General features: G+C 44.9%; 1 protein-coding gene across 1 annotated transcript in view; it reads left to right on the top strand.

Moving 5' to 3' along the window:
- MRPS5 (mitochondrial ribosomal protein S5) overlaps positions 1-16,277 on the top strand; it is a 69,941-nt gene that overhangs the window by 11,858 nt on the left and 41,806 nt on the right. The window contains exons 2-3 of the mRNA XM_060248375.1: positions 9,554-9,691; positions 12,628-12,753. Of these exons, the coding sequence (XP_060104358.1) occupies positions 9,554-9,691; positions 12,628-12,753 (264 nt within the window). The remainder of the gene's footprint in view (positions 1-9,553; positions 9,692-12,627; positions 12,754-16,277) is intronic.

The following is a 16,277-nucleotide window of genomic DNA, read 5'->3' as shown; positions in this document are numbered from 1 at the left end:
GTGACCATTGCATGGATCACTGTGGCTAGGTCCCGGAAGGCGAGATAGGGAACCAGTTGTCTGGCCACCCAATTTTATAGTGTTCTGATTTTGAAGCATTGGCCAAAGGTGTTCTCTGGTGCAAGAATAGCCAGCAATCGCATAAAACCACTGTGCCTTGTATTACTTTGTAGTATGTAACACACACACTGTTTTGTCGCAGAGAGATTCTCATAAGTTTTTCAGGTGTGAAGTCTTCAAATTTTAATCAACTATACATTTAAATGATTTCCAGTTTAAATTCGAGACTGAGTTAAGGATTTTTAAGGCAATATTTGTTCTGGTATGTCACTGTAAAAGAGGATAATACTTTTTAAAAAAATGACCTTCCTGTGTGACTTTCATTGATTAAACTATGTACTGCCTTCAAGAAGATATTGGATTTATATCCCGCCCTCCACTCCAAAGAGTCGCAGAGCGGCTCACAATCTCCTTTACCTTCCTCCCCCACAACAGACACCCTGTGAGGTGGGTGGGGCTGGAGAGGGTTCTCACAGCAGCTGCCCTTTCAAGGACAACTTCTGCCAGAGCTATGGCTGACCCAAGGCCATTCCAGTAGGTGCAAGTGGAGGAGTGGGGAATCAAACCCGGTTCTCCCAGATAAGAGTCTGCACACTTAACCACTACACCAAACTGGCTCTCTTCAGAGATCTTTAAAATGCTATAGTTTTTGGTTATGGTAATATGAAAATGTACTTAAATTGAATTGACTGATAGTAAGGCATGTGACTAATTAACTACATTCTGTCTCTGGTTGACAACCACAGTTAGGGCTAAAAATAGTGATTATTGGATGCTTGGCTGTGTGAGCAGTCCTGAAATTAGTTTAGAATCCCTAGTATTTGTAACTTCTGTGTTCATCATCTGGCAGCTGTTTCTGCCTCTGATTTTCTTTCTATGTATTTGCCCATTCTTATCCAACTGAAATCAATCTCTGTATTGAACAGTTATTGAGTGCCATTATCTCTGCCTCCTGTTTGCTATTCTGCTATTGAACTTTTTGCTGGAACCAGCTTCTTCTCTCTGGTGAACAATAACTCTCAACATAATTTTTTTTCACCAAATAATAATTTCTATCCCTATTATTGTAATTTCTGATTTCCTCAGTCACTGGTGCTTGGAAAAATGTAACTTGTGTGTTGAGCTAAACTAAATAAAAATTTTAAATAGAAGTTAAAAAAAAAGTTTAAGATTTGGAGTTTCCTCATGTCTTACAAAGACCGTAACCGTCTGTCCACCCCATCCAGTGATACTGTACGGTGGATATAAGAAGAAGATATTGGATTTATATCCTGCCTTCCACTCCGAATCTCAGAGTGGCTTACAATCTCCTTTATCTTCCTCCCCCACAACAGACACCCTGTGAGGTCGGTGGGGCTGGAGAGGACTCTCACAGCAGCTGCCCTTTCAAGGACAACCTCTGCCAGAGCTATGGCTGACCCAGGGCCATTCCAGCAGGTGCAAGTGGAGGAGTGGGGAATCAAACCCAGTTCTCCCTAAGAGGCGGAGGACATCTTGGGTGTTTCCCACCGTCCAATCAGGGAGGCAGGAATCTTAAAAACTTCCTCTTCCTGTGGCTGTGGGAACCACCCTTCCTTCAGTTTATTTCCTGCCTTGACAGGGTGAGCAAGCATTTATCTTTCATTGTTATTTGTAAAAAAAAAAAATTCTTTTCTTCTTCCTCCTTACCTTGGCTATTTGCTTCTAGCAATTAACTTCTCCAGCTTTTCTGTCTCTTTTCCCCATTCTATTTCTTCAGCCTCCTCTGCATTCCTTTCTCCGCCCCCCCCCCCCGCTTTTCCTTTACTCTATCGAGGAGCGGCACGGCGGCGGCCCCGGCACGAAACTCAAGCCGCGGCAAGAAGAGGAGGCGAATGGCGCGGCGGGCGAGATATGCGTTTATGGACGACGGCCTGGCTCCTGACGCGTGGCCCAGAGCCGAGAGCCCACTCGCCGGAGCCGGCATGACCGCTGGGCTTGCCTCGGCTACCGGCAACGTGCCCTGTAGGGGCAAGGCGGAGAAGAGCGGACGCAAGCGGCACTGGTCTTCTCCGGCTGCGGAGGAGGCTTCCTCCTCAGGGTTTTTCCCCAGCACCGGTGGCCATTTTGGGGAGCGCAAAAAGGCGCGAAATGAGAAGGACCAGCAGCCTTGCAGGCTCCAGCCACAGGAGCTTTCCGGTGCCAACCTCCAGTCAGGATAATAATAATAAAAAATTATTTATATCCCGCCCTCCCCGCCGGAGCAGGCTCAGGGCAGCTAGCAACATCCATAGGTATACAATATAATAAATATACAGACTTTAAAATTAACATTATTTAAAAGCAATTCAGTTCAATTCATGTAAAAACAATTCAGTAAGCAAAATCATGTTGGCGGGTCCCTTTATTTAACAATCATAAATCAGCAGTCCGTAAAAGCCAGCTTAAAAAGGGTGGTCTTGCAGGCACTGCGGAACTGGTCAAGGCTCTGCAGGGCCCGCACCTTCTGCGGGAGCTGGTTCCATAGGCATGGGGCCGCGATGGAAAAGGCCCATGCATGAGTGTTCTGAAGTTTAGCCTCTTTTGGCCCAGGGATGGTCAGCTTGTTTTTCCCTGCTGACCTCAGTGCTCTCTGGGGCTCATATGGGGAAAGACGGCCCCTCAAGTAGGCCGGTCCTTGGCCATATAGGGCTTCAATACAGAAGATACCCAGCCTGCTCTGGAAGCCGCGCAGACCTACTAGCCCCAGAGGGGCTTGGGTAACGTACCCTTAATGGGACCTTCGTTTCTTTGTGAAGTTTTAGAGTCTATAAGGCAGACTGTGGGGGCGGCAGTCAGGGCAACTGCCTGTAAGAGACCGGGGTCCTCCAGATCCAGTTCCTCCAGGTCACCTCCCATGAGATCCAGGGATGGCACCACCCACTCTAGGGTTCATAAAAAGTCCTTGGTCAGTGATCAGATGGAGAGCGAAAGATCCTTTTGTGAGGGTCGCGCTGAGGATTCTTATGGGGGAGATTGGGAGGAGGGCGAATTCTTATCCGATGAGGAGATAGAGAACATTACAGTTCCGAAACCCTCTTCACGTTTCTTCAAGGCAGAAGAGTTCCAACCCCTCTTGGCCAAAGTGCTGTCTGCCCTAGACCTCCAGGTGTCCCCTGAAGAACAGGAGTCTTCCAGCCCACTGACTAATCCCAAAAATAAACCCAGGGGGAACACGGAGTTTTTTCCTAGATACCGATCTTCTGATAAGGTTTTTCCTTTTCCGGAGTTTTTTGAACGCCAGTTAAAGTCTGAGTGGGCCAAGTTGGTGGATGAAGTGGCTCCGCAATTGACATCTGTTTGATTGAAGAGAACCAGTGACGTTGAGGCCACCAGGGAGCAACCAGAATGACCTCGGCCCTCAGTAGCTTGATCCTTCTGAGTAACTTCGGGATGACCGGGATCGGAGGGAAGGCATATAGAAGGTCCTGTGGCCATGGAGATGTTAATGCGTCCGTGGACTTCGCTTGACTGTGGTAGCATCACGTGTAAAATTGAGGAAGCTGGTGGTTCTGAGGGAACGCAAATAGATCCAACACCGGTGGACCAAAGTGCTCCACTATCCTTAGGAAAAGCTTCTTGTTGAGAGACCACTCTCCCGATTGAATGCTCTCCCGACTGAGCCAGTCTGCCTTGGCGTTGCAAGTCCCTTTGATATGTTCTGCTCTTATTGATTTCAAATGAATCTCCGCCCATTCAAACAGCTTCCCGGCCTCCTTGTGGAGAGAACTGGACCTGGACCCCCCTTGATTGTTTAGATAAGCTTTGGCTGCTATACTGTCCGTTCGAACTAGGACATGCTTCCCAGCCACCTGGTCCTGAAAATGTAGTAGAGCCAAATGAATGGCCCGCAGCTCCAGGAGGTTGATTGGGAGACTCGACTCCTTGGTCGTCCACTGACCCTGTGTGGGGATCTCGTTGAGGGTCGCCCCCCATCCTGAGAGGCTGGCATCTGAGAACAGCTGTATCTCCCTCTCTATGAAGTATGTTCTCCCCTGACGTAGGTTGGGGTCCTTGGTCCACCACAGGAGACTTTCCTTGACTGTCCTGGGAACGGTCAGTAACATGGGATACCTCTCCATGATCTGGATTTGATCTCTCTCTCTCTCTCTCTCTCGGCTTGACTTCGCGAACGAAGATTTAAGAAGGGTGCAGTAGTCCACGTCTGCTGCAGGCTCGCTGGTGGCTGACAAGACCAATGCGGGACAGGCAGATCTGGCCACAGTGGCTGCAGGGAAAAGTCTGATTTGGGGTTGGTGCTGTAGCAGTACGATTCTTCCTCAATCTCCTTTTGTTCTCAAGACCAGCTATGTGTGCGTTCTCAAAGGAAGAGACAGCCTGGTGGATGGTGTGCCTCCATGCTTTGCGATCTGAGGCTAGGTCAGACCACTGGTGATGGTTGATGCGACAGGTGCCAAGGGATTTCTTCAAGGAGTCCTTGTACCTCTTCTTTGGTGCCTCTCTATTTCAATGGCCGGTGGAAAGTTCGCCATACAGAGCAATCTTGGGAAGGCGGTGGTTTTCCATCCTAGAAATATGCCCTGCCCAGCACAGCTGCGTCTTCAACAGCAGTGCCTCGATGCTGATAACCTCCGCCCTCTTGAGGACTTCAGTGTTGGTCACAAAGTCACTCCAGTGGATGTTGAGGATGCTGCGAAGGCAGCGCTGATGAAAGCGCTCAAGGAGTCGCAGGTGATGACAGTATAAAACCCACGATTCGGAGCCGTAGATGAGGGTTGTCATCACAACCGCTTTGTAAACATTGATCTTTGTGCCTTTTTTCAGATGCTTGTTGCTCCACACTCTTTTGTGCAGTCGGCCAAATGCACGGTTTGCCTTTGCCAGCCTGTTGTCAATCTCCTTGTCGATCTTGGCATCTGAGGAGATGATGCACCCCAGGTAGCTGAACTGCTGGACTGTCTTCAGAACTGATTCACCCACAGTGATGCAGGGAGGGTGATAATCTTCCTGGGGTGCAGACTGGTGGAGAACTTCTGTCTCCTTCAGACTGACTTCTAGGCCGAATAGCTTGGCAGCCTCTGCAAAGCAGGATGTCATATGCTGCAGAGCTGATACTGAGTGGGAGACGAGTGCAGCATCATCAGCAAACAGTAGCTCTCGGATAAGTTTTTCCATTGTCTTGGAGTGAGCCTTTAGTCGCCTCAGGTTGAACAGGCTGCCATCGGTGCGATAGCGGATGTAGACACCATCGTCATCATCTAGATCTACTGTGGCTCTTTGAAGCATCATGCTAAAGAAGATCGTAAAGAGAGTTGGCGCGAGAACGCAGCCTTGCTTTACACCTGTGCCTATTGGGAAGGGCTCCGAGAGGTCGTTGCAGTGTCTGACTTGGCCTCGCTGGTCTTCGTGTAGCTGGATGATCATGTAGATCATTGGCGTAGTCATTGGGACCCCCCTTTTTTTGGGATCCCTTTGGAGCCGGAATCTGACTTGCCAGAGAAGGATTTAAATTCTCTGCCCCTGGGCTGCCACTTTCCTTTGAAGGACTTGAAGTTCGAAGAGCGATTGGGCTTCTTTGAGTCTCGAAAGGATTGAAAGCATCTCTTTTGCTTGATATCCTTTTTCTTTGATGGCAACACCTTCTTCTTATCTTTATCCTTGATGAGGAAGCGTTCCAGCTCGTCACCAAACAATTTCGCCCTTTTAAAGGGAACTGCCACCACCTTGGCATGTGCAGCTGCGTCTGCCTCCCAAGTGCACGACCGCAAGTTCCAACGGGTCGCCATGCCGCATGCCATAGCCCTGGCTGAGAGTTGGATGGCATCCAGGTTAGCGTTGGCAATGAAAGCCGATGCCAGGGTTATTTTCTTAAGTTCGTCTTTGAACTCCTTGGGTGCTCCGCTGTCCGCTGCGGCTAAGTTAGAGACCCAGGAGTGCATTGCCCTGGCGAATAGGGATGCTGCTGTAGAGGCTCGGACGGACCAGGCAGAGGCTTTGAAGTCCTTACGGAGTGCTTGCTCCATCTGTCTGTCGCATGCATCCTTGGGGAGGCCATCAGTATCCATAGACAACACCGAGCTGGAAAGCAAGCTGTTTACTGGTTACCATTGGCAGCTTCGAGTGCTTGGTTGCCTCTGGAATCAGTTTAGAAAAAATTTGTGGGCTAGTCTGTCTGAGGATTGGCTGAAGGAACAGGAGACATCATCCTCTAGAGAACTGGCTGTAGGTGATTTCACCTCTAAATCCAGCTTTCTCTTTTTTGATTGGCCGGGTATAATGCCATAGAGCAGGGCTGTCAAACTCCTCATTTGGCCTGTCAAGGGCTTTGATCAGGCCCACAGCAATTGACTCCCTCCTCCTCCCCCACCTGTCCTCTTTGAAGCTCAGAGGCTGCTAGTCACATTCCCAGTTCCTTCTGCCTTGTCTTTGCCTGGTTCAGCTGGGCTTGCAAAGCATCAAAGAAAATGTGGAATGGATTTTCTATTGAGGTCTCTGCACTCAAAAAGACTGATCTATCTGGACCCAGAGACCTTAATGAAAAATCTGTTCCATGTTTTCTGTGCAACTTTGTGCTACAATGTATTTCAGTTGAGTGGAGATCAAGCAGTTTCATTTTTGCAGCATTTATGGCCAGTTGCTAAGCTCCTTGCAAATAAAGGGTTGATGCTTTGAGCCAGCTTGTCTCTGCTGAATGGACCTGAGAACTGGTGCCTAGTGAGTACTGTAACCTGGGTACCCACAGCCAAAGGGAGAGCCATTGTCAATCTGAGTAGACCTGGGGGGGGGGAGGGGAGAGAAGCTTGCAATGCCCAGCCATTTCATGTTTTCCTAAACTCAGAACATTTTATATTTTTAGTTTTGCTGTGATCCTTGTGCTTTTTCTTTGATGTTTTATTTTATAAATTGCATTACCAAATTCCACTGTTCCCCCGCCTTTCCATTTTAAACAAATATTACAAGAATTTTAAGCATGTTCGTATTTTAATTTTAAAAATAATATCTTTGTGTTTATCTGTATCCTTTATAAAATGTATATCTCTGCTACCTGGCATTACATTTTATGACACACATGGCTTGGCCCCACAAACTCCCATTTGTGTCAGATTCAGCCCTTATAACAAATGAATTTGACACCCCCGCCATAAACTCTACCATCCAAAGAAGCCATTTTTCCCAGGGAAATGGAACTTGGTAGGCTGGAGATAATTTATAATTCCAGATGTCCAGGCCCCACTTGGAGGCTGGCAAACTTATTCCAATTTAGCTCTTGCTGCTGTGCTCACAAAGAGAAGAGTTTATGTGAGGAGGAACTGGAGAATGTATACTTCTCATTTCTACACTTTCTATGTCCAGAGGAAACATTATACAGTTGATGCAGAGGAACTGAGGAAGGGGCTCCTTAACCAGTACCCATTTGTAATTTTTTCTACTCAAAATGCCCTCCCTTCCCCAAACTGCTTTTTCACTTGAGTGGAGGGAGAGGGAAATGACGCTCAATGCAAGTTTGCAGCTCCTGTAGCAATAGTTTTGCTTTCTTAAGGTAAGCCTCTGTTTCCCCAGGAGACCTATGGCAGTGAGCACAACATTGAGGGGATGAGAGAAGCATTCTCTTTGGACTATTCACTGCAGACTCCAAATGCAAGCCCCTGCCTTTTAATATTGGATTAATTAACAGAGTCTTAACATGCGCACACAAATACAGTGCTTTTCTGGCTCTAAATGTCTTACAGGGATAATTTATTGTTAAGTCTTCAATATGTAGTTGAGTAATTCTGATTAAATGATTGGATTTTTTAATTGATCCCTGTGACGGAACCGGCCCGATTCTGCCTTCAGACCCGGTCCCGTCAGCTCCCTATTGAGTCGCCAACTCCTGGAGGGAGCTATTTCACCTCCTGCCCCTTGGGCGCGCTGCCACCACCTGCTCAGTCCCGGGGTTCAGATTGAGAGGAACAGGACTCCCAATCCCCCTCTCCCGCTATGAGGCTAGGCCTCCAGGTCCTCTGCCACCCTGCACTTGGGTTTCACAGAGACCTCAGCGCTTCTTTGGGGCACCCCTGGAGGATTGGCACCTTATCCAACTGCATGCCTTCCCCCTTCCCTGGGGCCCCCTTCTTAAAAACAGCGTGGTCTAAAGCGGTCTGGGGATCTATGTGGTACAGAGATTGCCAGTATTTAAAACAGAAAAAACATTTATTTAAAAGAGAAAAAGATAGGAAAAGAAAAACAAAACAAAAACAGTTGCGTTTCAAAAGTTAGCACAGCACAGCACACGCACAGCAAACAGCCTGACAAACAAAATGTGTTATAAACGTGTCCTGCTGGCCCTGATCTAAACTTGCCCTGTCTTGTGAATTACTTACTTAGTCTGCCTGCCTGGGGGCCTCCCAGGCAGGAGCCTCCATTGCTCACCACATGCTCGCTCGAGCGCTGGCTTCCAACTGCCCTTCTCTTCCTGCTAACACACATGCCAAGAACAAAAGCACTTCCTGCCTCTCTAGGAGATTTTCCCCCTAGCGTTGTTGGTTTGGCTCTGGAAGGGAGGGGGGGTGAGGGGAAGGCTACAAAGCCTGCTGAGGGATTTACTGACCCCTGCCAAATGAAGCACCACCACTGACTAAAATGGCGTTTCTCCACAATCCCAAAAAAGTCCCTGATGAATCAAACAGTAGATTCAAAAAGAAATAATTATTTTTAATGTAAGAATTCTCTACAGTTTACAAATGCTAAAGAGCAGGGGTAGCCAATGTTAGCTCTCCAGATGTTTTTTGCCTACAACTCCCATCAGCCCCAGCCATTGGCCATGCTGACTGGGACTGATGGGAGTTGTAGGCAAAAAACATCTGGAGAGCTACTGTTGGCCACCCCTGCTATAGAGACATTTTGATGCACATGAGAGATGCTTTTTCTAAGATGATATGACATGCTTGGGCATCATCTGCCTTTCCTTCAGGTCTATTGTTCTATTGGTAGACAGACTTGTGCAGATCTGATCAGTTAATGAACTGAAGGGGAGCCCTTGAATAATTAATTGATACCCCCCCCCTAATAATAATTGCCATATTGAATAAGAGTATGCTTTGCCTTCAAACTTAGGTGTCTGATGCAATTCTTCCGTTAGAAACTGACCACCACCCAGTGACTGTGAGCCCAGCTGGATGATTAGATAAGGGAGCCACCTCCTAGAAGCGACTTGCTGCAAATAGATAAAGTGAAGGGGCCATGTCATGGAAATTTACTAGGAAGAGCTCTGTGAAGGCAGGATCTTTGAAATCAGATAAGCTTGCGCCAGCCTACTTGTTTGCTTGCTAGAAAACTCTATGCACTCAGGGAAATGCATCTCAGTCATTTTGGGGGCCCATGCCTGACTGAGTCCTCCTTTTGGTACCAAAAAGTAAGCCTCGCTTCAAGCCAGTAATCTTGTGCGGACCTCGTTATTCCTCTGCTTCAGAACCACTTAAACCTGGTTAACTAGTTAAGCTTTCTTTCATCTGGTGACAGCCATGTGATAGTCATGCTGTGTTCTTGCCTGCAGGCTGTACCTTGATTCCAGGGCCTGGGATCCATGACCAGTATTCTACGTTGGCATGTGCTTTGCAGGCACATTGCTATATTTCTGCACCCCATGATGTGACAGTGGAACAGCGCAGGCAAAGCAGCTTTTTCAATAAACGTGAGTCTTGTTAACAATAACACCAGCATATTGCTCGCAGCAGTATTTGTGGGCCTTTCCCATTTTAGATTGCAGTCTTGTACCCATTTAATATTTAGCAGGGTTTAACATGCATAACTGTTGCTGTGGGTGTTTGGGATATTTTACAGCTGTTCTGATCTATATCTGCTGGCTGTCATTGGGTTGTTGCTTTTTTTGCTGGGGTGGGGGTTAATTAAGCATTTGCATTGGATATTGCTGTTACAATGTTGTTGCTCCAAGCCTTCTTGGGTTTTTTATGACTACATTGTTCCTCAGCTCACTTTTATGCTGGTTGTGTTTTTTATGTTCTCTGTTGCTTTCAAGGATTTGGTTTCTCCTCCTAACAGTTGTTTTCATGCTGCTGGTTTTTACAGTGCCATCCATTCTTAAGACCATTGAAATCATTAGGCATAGATGAGTATAACTCTGCTCAGGATTGCACTGTCGGTGCTGCTAATTTTATAGGTTAATTATGATTTTTAATGGAAGTTGTAAGCTGCTTTGAATGTAGTTTATTGAGAGTGTAGAATATCTTATTTTAGTTAATTAAGTTTCAAGGCTTATGGAAATTGTCTAACGATGCAAAAGTGCAGCCAGCCTGCCAGAGCTATGCAGGTCTGGTCATTACTTGGGCATGCAGCTTAGAACTGTGTAATGGAAGAACAGTGAGATATACATGTAAATATTAGCCAGGAGTGGCTATGACACAGTCATAGAGCACTTGCTTGGCATGCAGAAGGCCCCAGATCCAAGAATCAGGTAGTTGGTGATAGGAAAGATCTCTCTCTGAGACCCTAGAGAGCCATGGCCAGAGTAGACACTACCTTGGTAGACAGGTGTTCTGATTCAGTAAAGACAGCTTCATGTATTCAGTAAATAAAATAACCATACAAAACTGTTACTGCTGCTCTGTCTGTGCTGATTGGATTATAGAACTCTGCTAGGAAGTGATAAAGAGGGGGCTCCATATGCTTGGAGGCCTGGGAGCTGTGTTGGGAATGGGGAACTGCACCACTCACTTTAAAATCCCTTATCCATGAAATAAGTTAGTACATTTTCATTGCACTTTTTAAAACGTAAGCCCAGTGGGGCTTGCATCTAAATTAAAATGGATTGGAACCAAACTGTCCTAGTTACACAATAAGTAAGAAATGTACAGAACATGTATGAATGTCAGGAGCAATGTTCCCTCTAAGCTGCAGAGTCTTGTGAGCAAAAATTCTACTTTGTGAGCTACTGGCATTAAAGTTGTGAGCTACTGCTATTAAAGTTGCGAGCTCAATAATTGTGCTCTGGGGTCATCCTTCCTGACCGAAGACAAAAATGTGTGAGCTGGAGGCTAAAAGTCTGTGAGCTAGCTCACACTAACTCAGCTTAGAGGGAACACTGGCCATGAGTAATAATGCCCCATGGATGTATTGGTTTCAGGGGAGGGATGGTGGCTCAGTGGTAGAGCATCTGCTTGGGAAGCAGAAGGTCCCAGGTTCAATCCCTGGCATCTCCAAAAAAGGGTCCAGGCAAATAGGTGTGAAAAACCTCAGCTGGAGAGCCGCTGCCAGTCTGAGAAGATAATACTGACTTTGATGGACCAAAGGTCTGATTCAGTATAAGGCAGCTTCATATGTTCATGTGTTCAGTGCTAAAAAAAACCCTCTGAGAGCTCTCTGCTTTGTCTGTAGCTAGTTAAGAGCTCAGATGTTTGGAAAACAGATGGAGCGATCGATGCTCTTTGGGTACTGGCTTTGTACTGCTTCTGTATGAAGTGTTGTAGGAGACGGGAAGTAGCACTTAGCAGTATTGTCACTGCAGCCTGTGAATTTAGGAATTGCTTTTCTCATGTGCCATCTTCACTATAGGAGAAGGAGAAAGAGAGGGACTGCTGCATTTTTAGACTCAATTATTTTTGTTGTTGATAAGAAACAATGAAAGGCAGCTGAATATGAAATGCCAGGGGAAATTAGAGGAAAATTAGAGTACCTGTGGGAATGAATAGTGGTGGAGAAGGGAACAAGAAATGTATGCCTGTGGCTGTACAGGAAGCTGAGAAATGACAGTTTGAGCAGCTAGAAGAAATCTCAGGGCCAATTCACAGAATTCATTTTTGTCCACAATCACTTGGAGAAAGCCTTGTGGGAGTCAGAAGTACACAGGTGCCTTTGGAGCAGTTTTTTTAATGTGCCCTTGATGTAGACATAGCTGCAGAAGATACCTGCGCATTTGAGTTCAGAAATACCTTCTGTCCACAAAAAAGGCAACTGGAAGTAATACCTAGTAGCTTCACAGTAGGGAAGGGTCCAAGATGAGCATGCTTAAGCAGACCTGGCTGAAGAGAGGCAGAAATGAATACAAAGGTGAGCCAGAAGAACCTGTGCAGCTGCTCCTGGAAGCCCAAGGGCTGCAGTCCAGCAGCCAAGGTGCGGATCCAACGGGATGAAGAGGGGAGTAAGGACTGAAGGAGAGAAAGGTAGACTCGAACTTTTGTGAGTTGGTGTTTGGCAGTCACTCAACTACAGTCAACTTTTCTGACCAAATTGCCATACATGTTTTGATCATACTTGCCAGGAATTCTACTATTGAGGATGATGGTTGCTGCTCAGAGTTATTGCAAAGATTAATGGGATTGAATGTGCATGTGCTCATTCTTACACATGCAGTCTGCTATCTATCAAGGGCCTTGGGAATAGCTCAGGCTACGAATAAGCTTCTGAACTTGGCTTTGATTCTATAAACATCATTGCAAAACAAATTAAATGCAAACTTGCCTTGTTAACACTTTAACAGCTTTGCAGGACACAGTTGGGTTGACAAACCTCAGATTAAGTGACATATGAACATGTTATTTTCCACCCCTTGAACTGTTGTTGATATGTATTATTATTCAGGATGAATTATGCATGAACTCTGTTTTCTTGCAGTGACAGCTGATGAACTCTGGAAAGGAGTTTTGGCAGAGACCGGTGCAAGTGGAAGGAAAGGAAGAGGGAAGAGGACTAAAAAAAAGCTGAAAAAGGATCTTAACAGAGGCCAGATAATGGGCGAAGGTAAATGAATGAAATAGGAGAAAGTTTAGGAATTGTTTTCTTTGTAGAATTTATAGTGATGATCTCACCTAACTGCTAGCAGTCTTGATTGCCATCTTTTTAAAAATTAAATCATTCCTAAGTCTGTTTATTACAAACACAGATGTTACCTGGCTCCATCCCTAAGTCATGAACAAACCTTAGAATCAAAGAGTTGGAAGGGACCTTCAGGGTCATCTAGTCCAACCCCCTGTACAATGCAGGAACTTCACAAATGCCTTTCCGCTCACAAATACATCTCTAGTGACTCCTACTCCATGCCCAGAAGATAGCAAAAAAAAAAAAAACCCCACCCTCTCCAGAATCCCTAGATAAACTGGCCTGGAGAAAAATTGCTAGTGACCCCAAAGTGTCAGTCACCATTTTCCTGGGCATGTAAGAAAGGGCCACAAGAACTAAGCACTGATGCAACCCTTTCCGCCTTTCTTCTAATGATCTCCCTAATTCACAGAAACAGCATTGCTGTCAGGTAGCCATCTAACATCTGCTTAGAAACCTCCAAGGAAGGAGAGCCCACCACCTCCCAAGGAAGCCTGTTCCACTGAGGAACCACTGTAACTGTCAGGAAGTTCTTCCTAATATTTAGCTGAAAACTCTTTTGATTTAATTTCAGCTCACTGGTTCTGGTCCAACTTTATGGGGCAACAGAAAACAACTCTGCACCGTCCTCTATATAACAGCCCTTCAAGTACTTCGGGATGGTGATCATATCACCTCTCAGTCGTCTCTTCTCCAGGCTAAACATACCCAGCTCCTTCAGCCTTTCCTCATAGGACTTGGTCTCCAGACCCCTGACCATCTTGGTTGCCCTCCTCTGGACACATTCCAGCTTGTCTATATCCTTCTTAAACTGTGGTACCCCAAACTGAACACAATACTCTAGGTGGTGTCTAACCAGAGCAGAGTAAAGTGATACCATCACTTCACATGATCTGGACACTACTGTTGATACAACCCAGAAATGAATTTGTCTTTTTAGTCACTGCATCACACTGCTGACTCATGTTCTGTGTGTGGTTCACTAACACTTCTAGATCCTTTCCGCACATACTTCTGCCAAGACAAGTGTCCCCATCCTGTAATTACACATTGGATTTATCCTACCTAAATGCAGAACTTTACATTTATCTCCATTAAAATTCATTTTATTAGTTTTCCAGCCTGTTGAGATCATCCTGTCCCTGTCTTTTACCATATTTGCTACCCCTCCCAATTTGATATCATCTGCAAATTTAATAAGCATTCCCTCTATTCCTTCATACAAATCATATATAAAGATGTTAAACAAAACAGGTCCCAAGACAGATCTCTGAGGCACTCCACTTGTCACTCCTCTCCAAAAGGATGAGGAACCATTCACGAGCACTCTTTGGGTGCAATCTGTTAACCAGTTACAGATCCATCTAAAGCCTTGGCTCATTCATTAGGAGAACAAGCCTCAGAAGTCTTCCAGTCTCTCTGCTCCTTTAGCTCCAACCTTCACATAGTGTGGAAATTGAAAATGTTTTGGTTTAGAACTAATTGAAATTGCTTGAGCACTTTAATGAATCATCATGTTTCTTGCCTATAAATCATTATTCTAAACCAGCATTAGGTAATCTTTTAGGAATCTGGTTTGTATGCAAGAAACATTGCTCAGTTTGTTAATGTGCCTGATACAGATATCAGTATTTATTAGTTATAACCCAGGGCTGCTTTCACACAAGGTAAGTTATCCATGTAGCTCTCATTGCTGCTACAAATGCAGGAGCATTCACAGTTGCAATGGAGCTTTCCTTGCCTTAGCTTAGCCCTTCATGGCTTGTGTTCCCCTTGAGCATTACAGAATTTTTTAAAACGATATGGTTATGTCATTGTAGCATTATAATTATTGCTACAATGTACTAGATTCCACCTTTAAAAAAAAGAAAGAAAACTAATAAATCTTTAGCCTTTTTGGTTGGAGACAAATGCGTAGCTTTTATTTTTTATTTTATTTATTTGATTTGATTTGATTTATATCCTGCCCTTCCCACCGAAGCAGGCTCAGGGTGACTTACAACAAGTACTTACAACAATAGCTTGTACTTATCGCCTTATAACTCTACAAGCAGAAGGGCTAAAGACTTCATTAAAATGAAAGCTGAGAACACGCACACATGCACATGCAAAATACAAAATAATATCAAAAAAAGAAAGAAAGCCCCTCCAAACCCTTGGTCATGCTGCAGCACGCTATAGGAGGGAGGAGAGAATGTGTGAACCTGAAGACTTACTGGCTCACTTTCATTTGAATGGAACCTCTCAGACAAAATTCAGCCTGCCACAAAAATGACTAAAAGGAAATACAGTTTCTTTTTCACTGACAGTGTTGGGTTTGTGCAGCTACTCCTAGAAAAGTGGCTGGAGAAACAGAAAGAGCATATGGTATGGATTGTTTAGGGAAGGCTGGGGGGGGGGGCATCTTATCCAATGGAATTTGGTAGCCGAAACAGGCATCAGAAACTTTGTTTCCAAATTTTGATGTGGATGGAAAAGCCACCATGTTTTGACATGGTGCGTGTTTTGAGATATGATGGGACAGCTTTCTTCCTTCACAATTAAAAATTGTACAATTTTGGATTATTTTGTTCTTCAAGTAGATGAGTTCCTAAAGTAGGCAAATTAAGTCTTCCTAAATTGACTTGGAGATTGTTATAACTTTGTTTCCTCCATGAAATAAAAAGCCAGAATAAGTTAGTTCAAATATTGATGCATATGATTTTTAATGATGGCATGATATTGTTTTGCTGTGAGAAGCATATTGACTTGGAAGTAAATTGGAATTCTTTCAGTAAGACTTACTTCAGTGTAAATGATATTGTGATATTGGGTGCCCCTTTTTTTGAAATATTACTATTTCTAAAAAAATGCATTGTTCTATAAGATTTCAGTAGGATTTGCTTCAGTGTAAATGATATTGTATTGGGTGCCCCATTTTTAAAATATTACTATTTCTAAAAAAATGTGTTGATAAGGTAGTTGACAGGTGCATACCAGTCCAGCTAAGCGGTGTCAGAGTTACAAGCTGCATCCACAGGGGCTGCAGAAATATGCTGTTGCCACAGCAGCAGCAAGAGGCATGGGAATGACATCCAGAGATACACACCATTCCGACACTGTTAGCTGCTGCTATCCCAAACCCTCTTATCCCTGTCACATCTGCACAAAAGCACAGATGCAGCACCAACGTCTCCTGGACCCCCTGCAACCAAGAAGCCCCTCCTATTTCATTTCATTTAGTTTATATCCCGCCCTTCCCACCAAAGCGGCTCAGGGCGGCTCACAACACAAAAGTTCTAACATAGGATTAAGTTTTAAAATACATCAATTTACAACATTTAAACAATAAACCAGTAAAAACAGTAAAACAAAGCCATTTACCAAAGTACCATACTACAGCCTTCTATTCTGAATTTTCAAGTACTGATCAGTTGTATGCCAACCGGAAGAGGACTGTCTTACAG

The sequence above is a fragment of the Heteronotia binoei genome, chromosome 1 (genome assembly GCF_032191835.1).
Source record: "Heteronotia binoei isolate CCM8104 ecotype False Entrance Well chromosome 1, APGP_CSIRO_Hbin_v1, whole genome shotgun sequence".
NCBI classification, from domain to species: domain Eukaryota; kingdom Metazoa; phylum Chordata; class Lepidosauria; order Squamata; family Gekkonidae; genus Heteronotia; species Heteronotia binoei.
The sequence above is the reverse complement of the archived record's forward strand: the minus strand, read 5'-3'. Positions and strand labels throughout refer to the sequence as shown.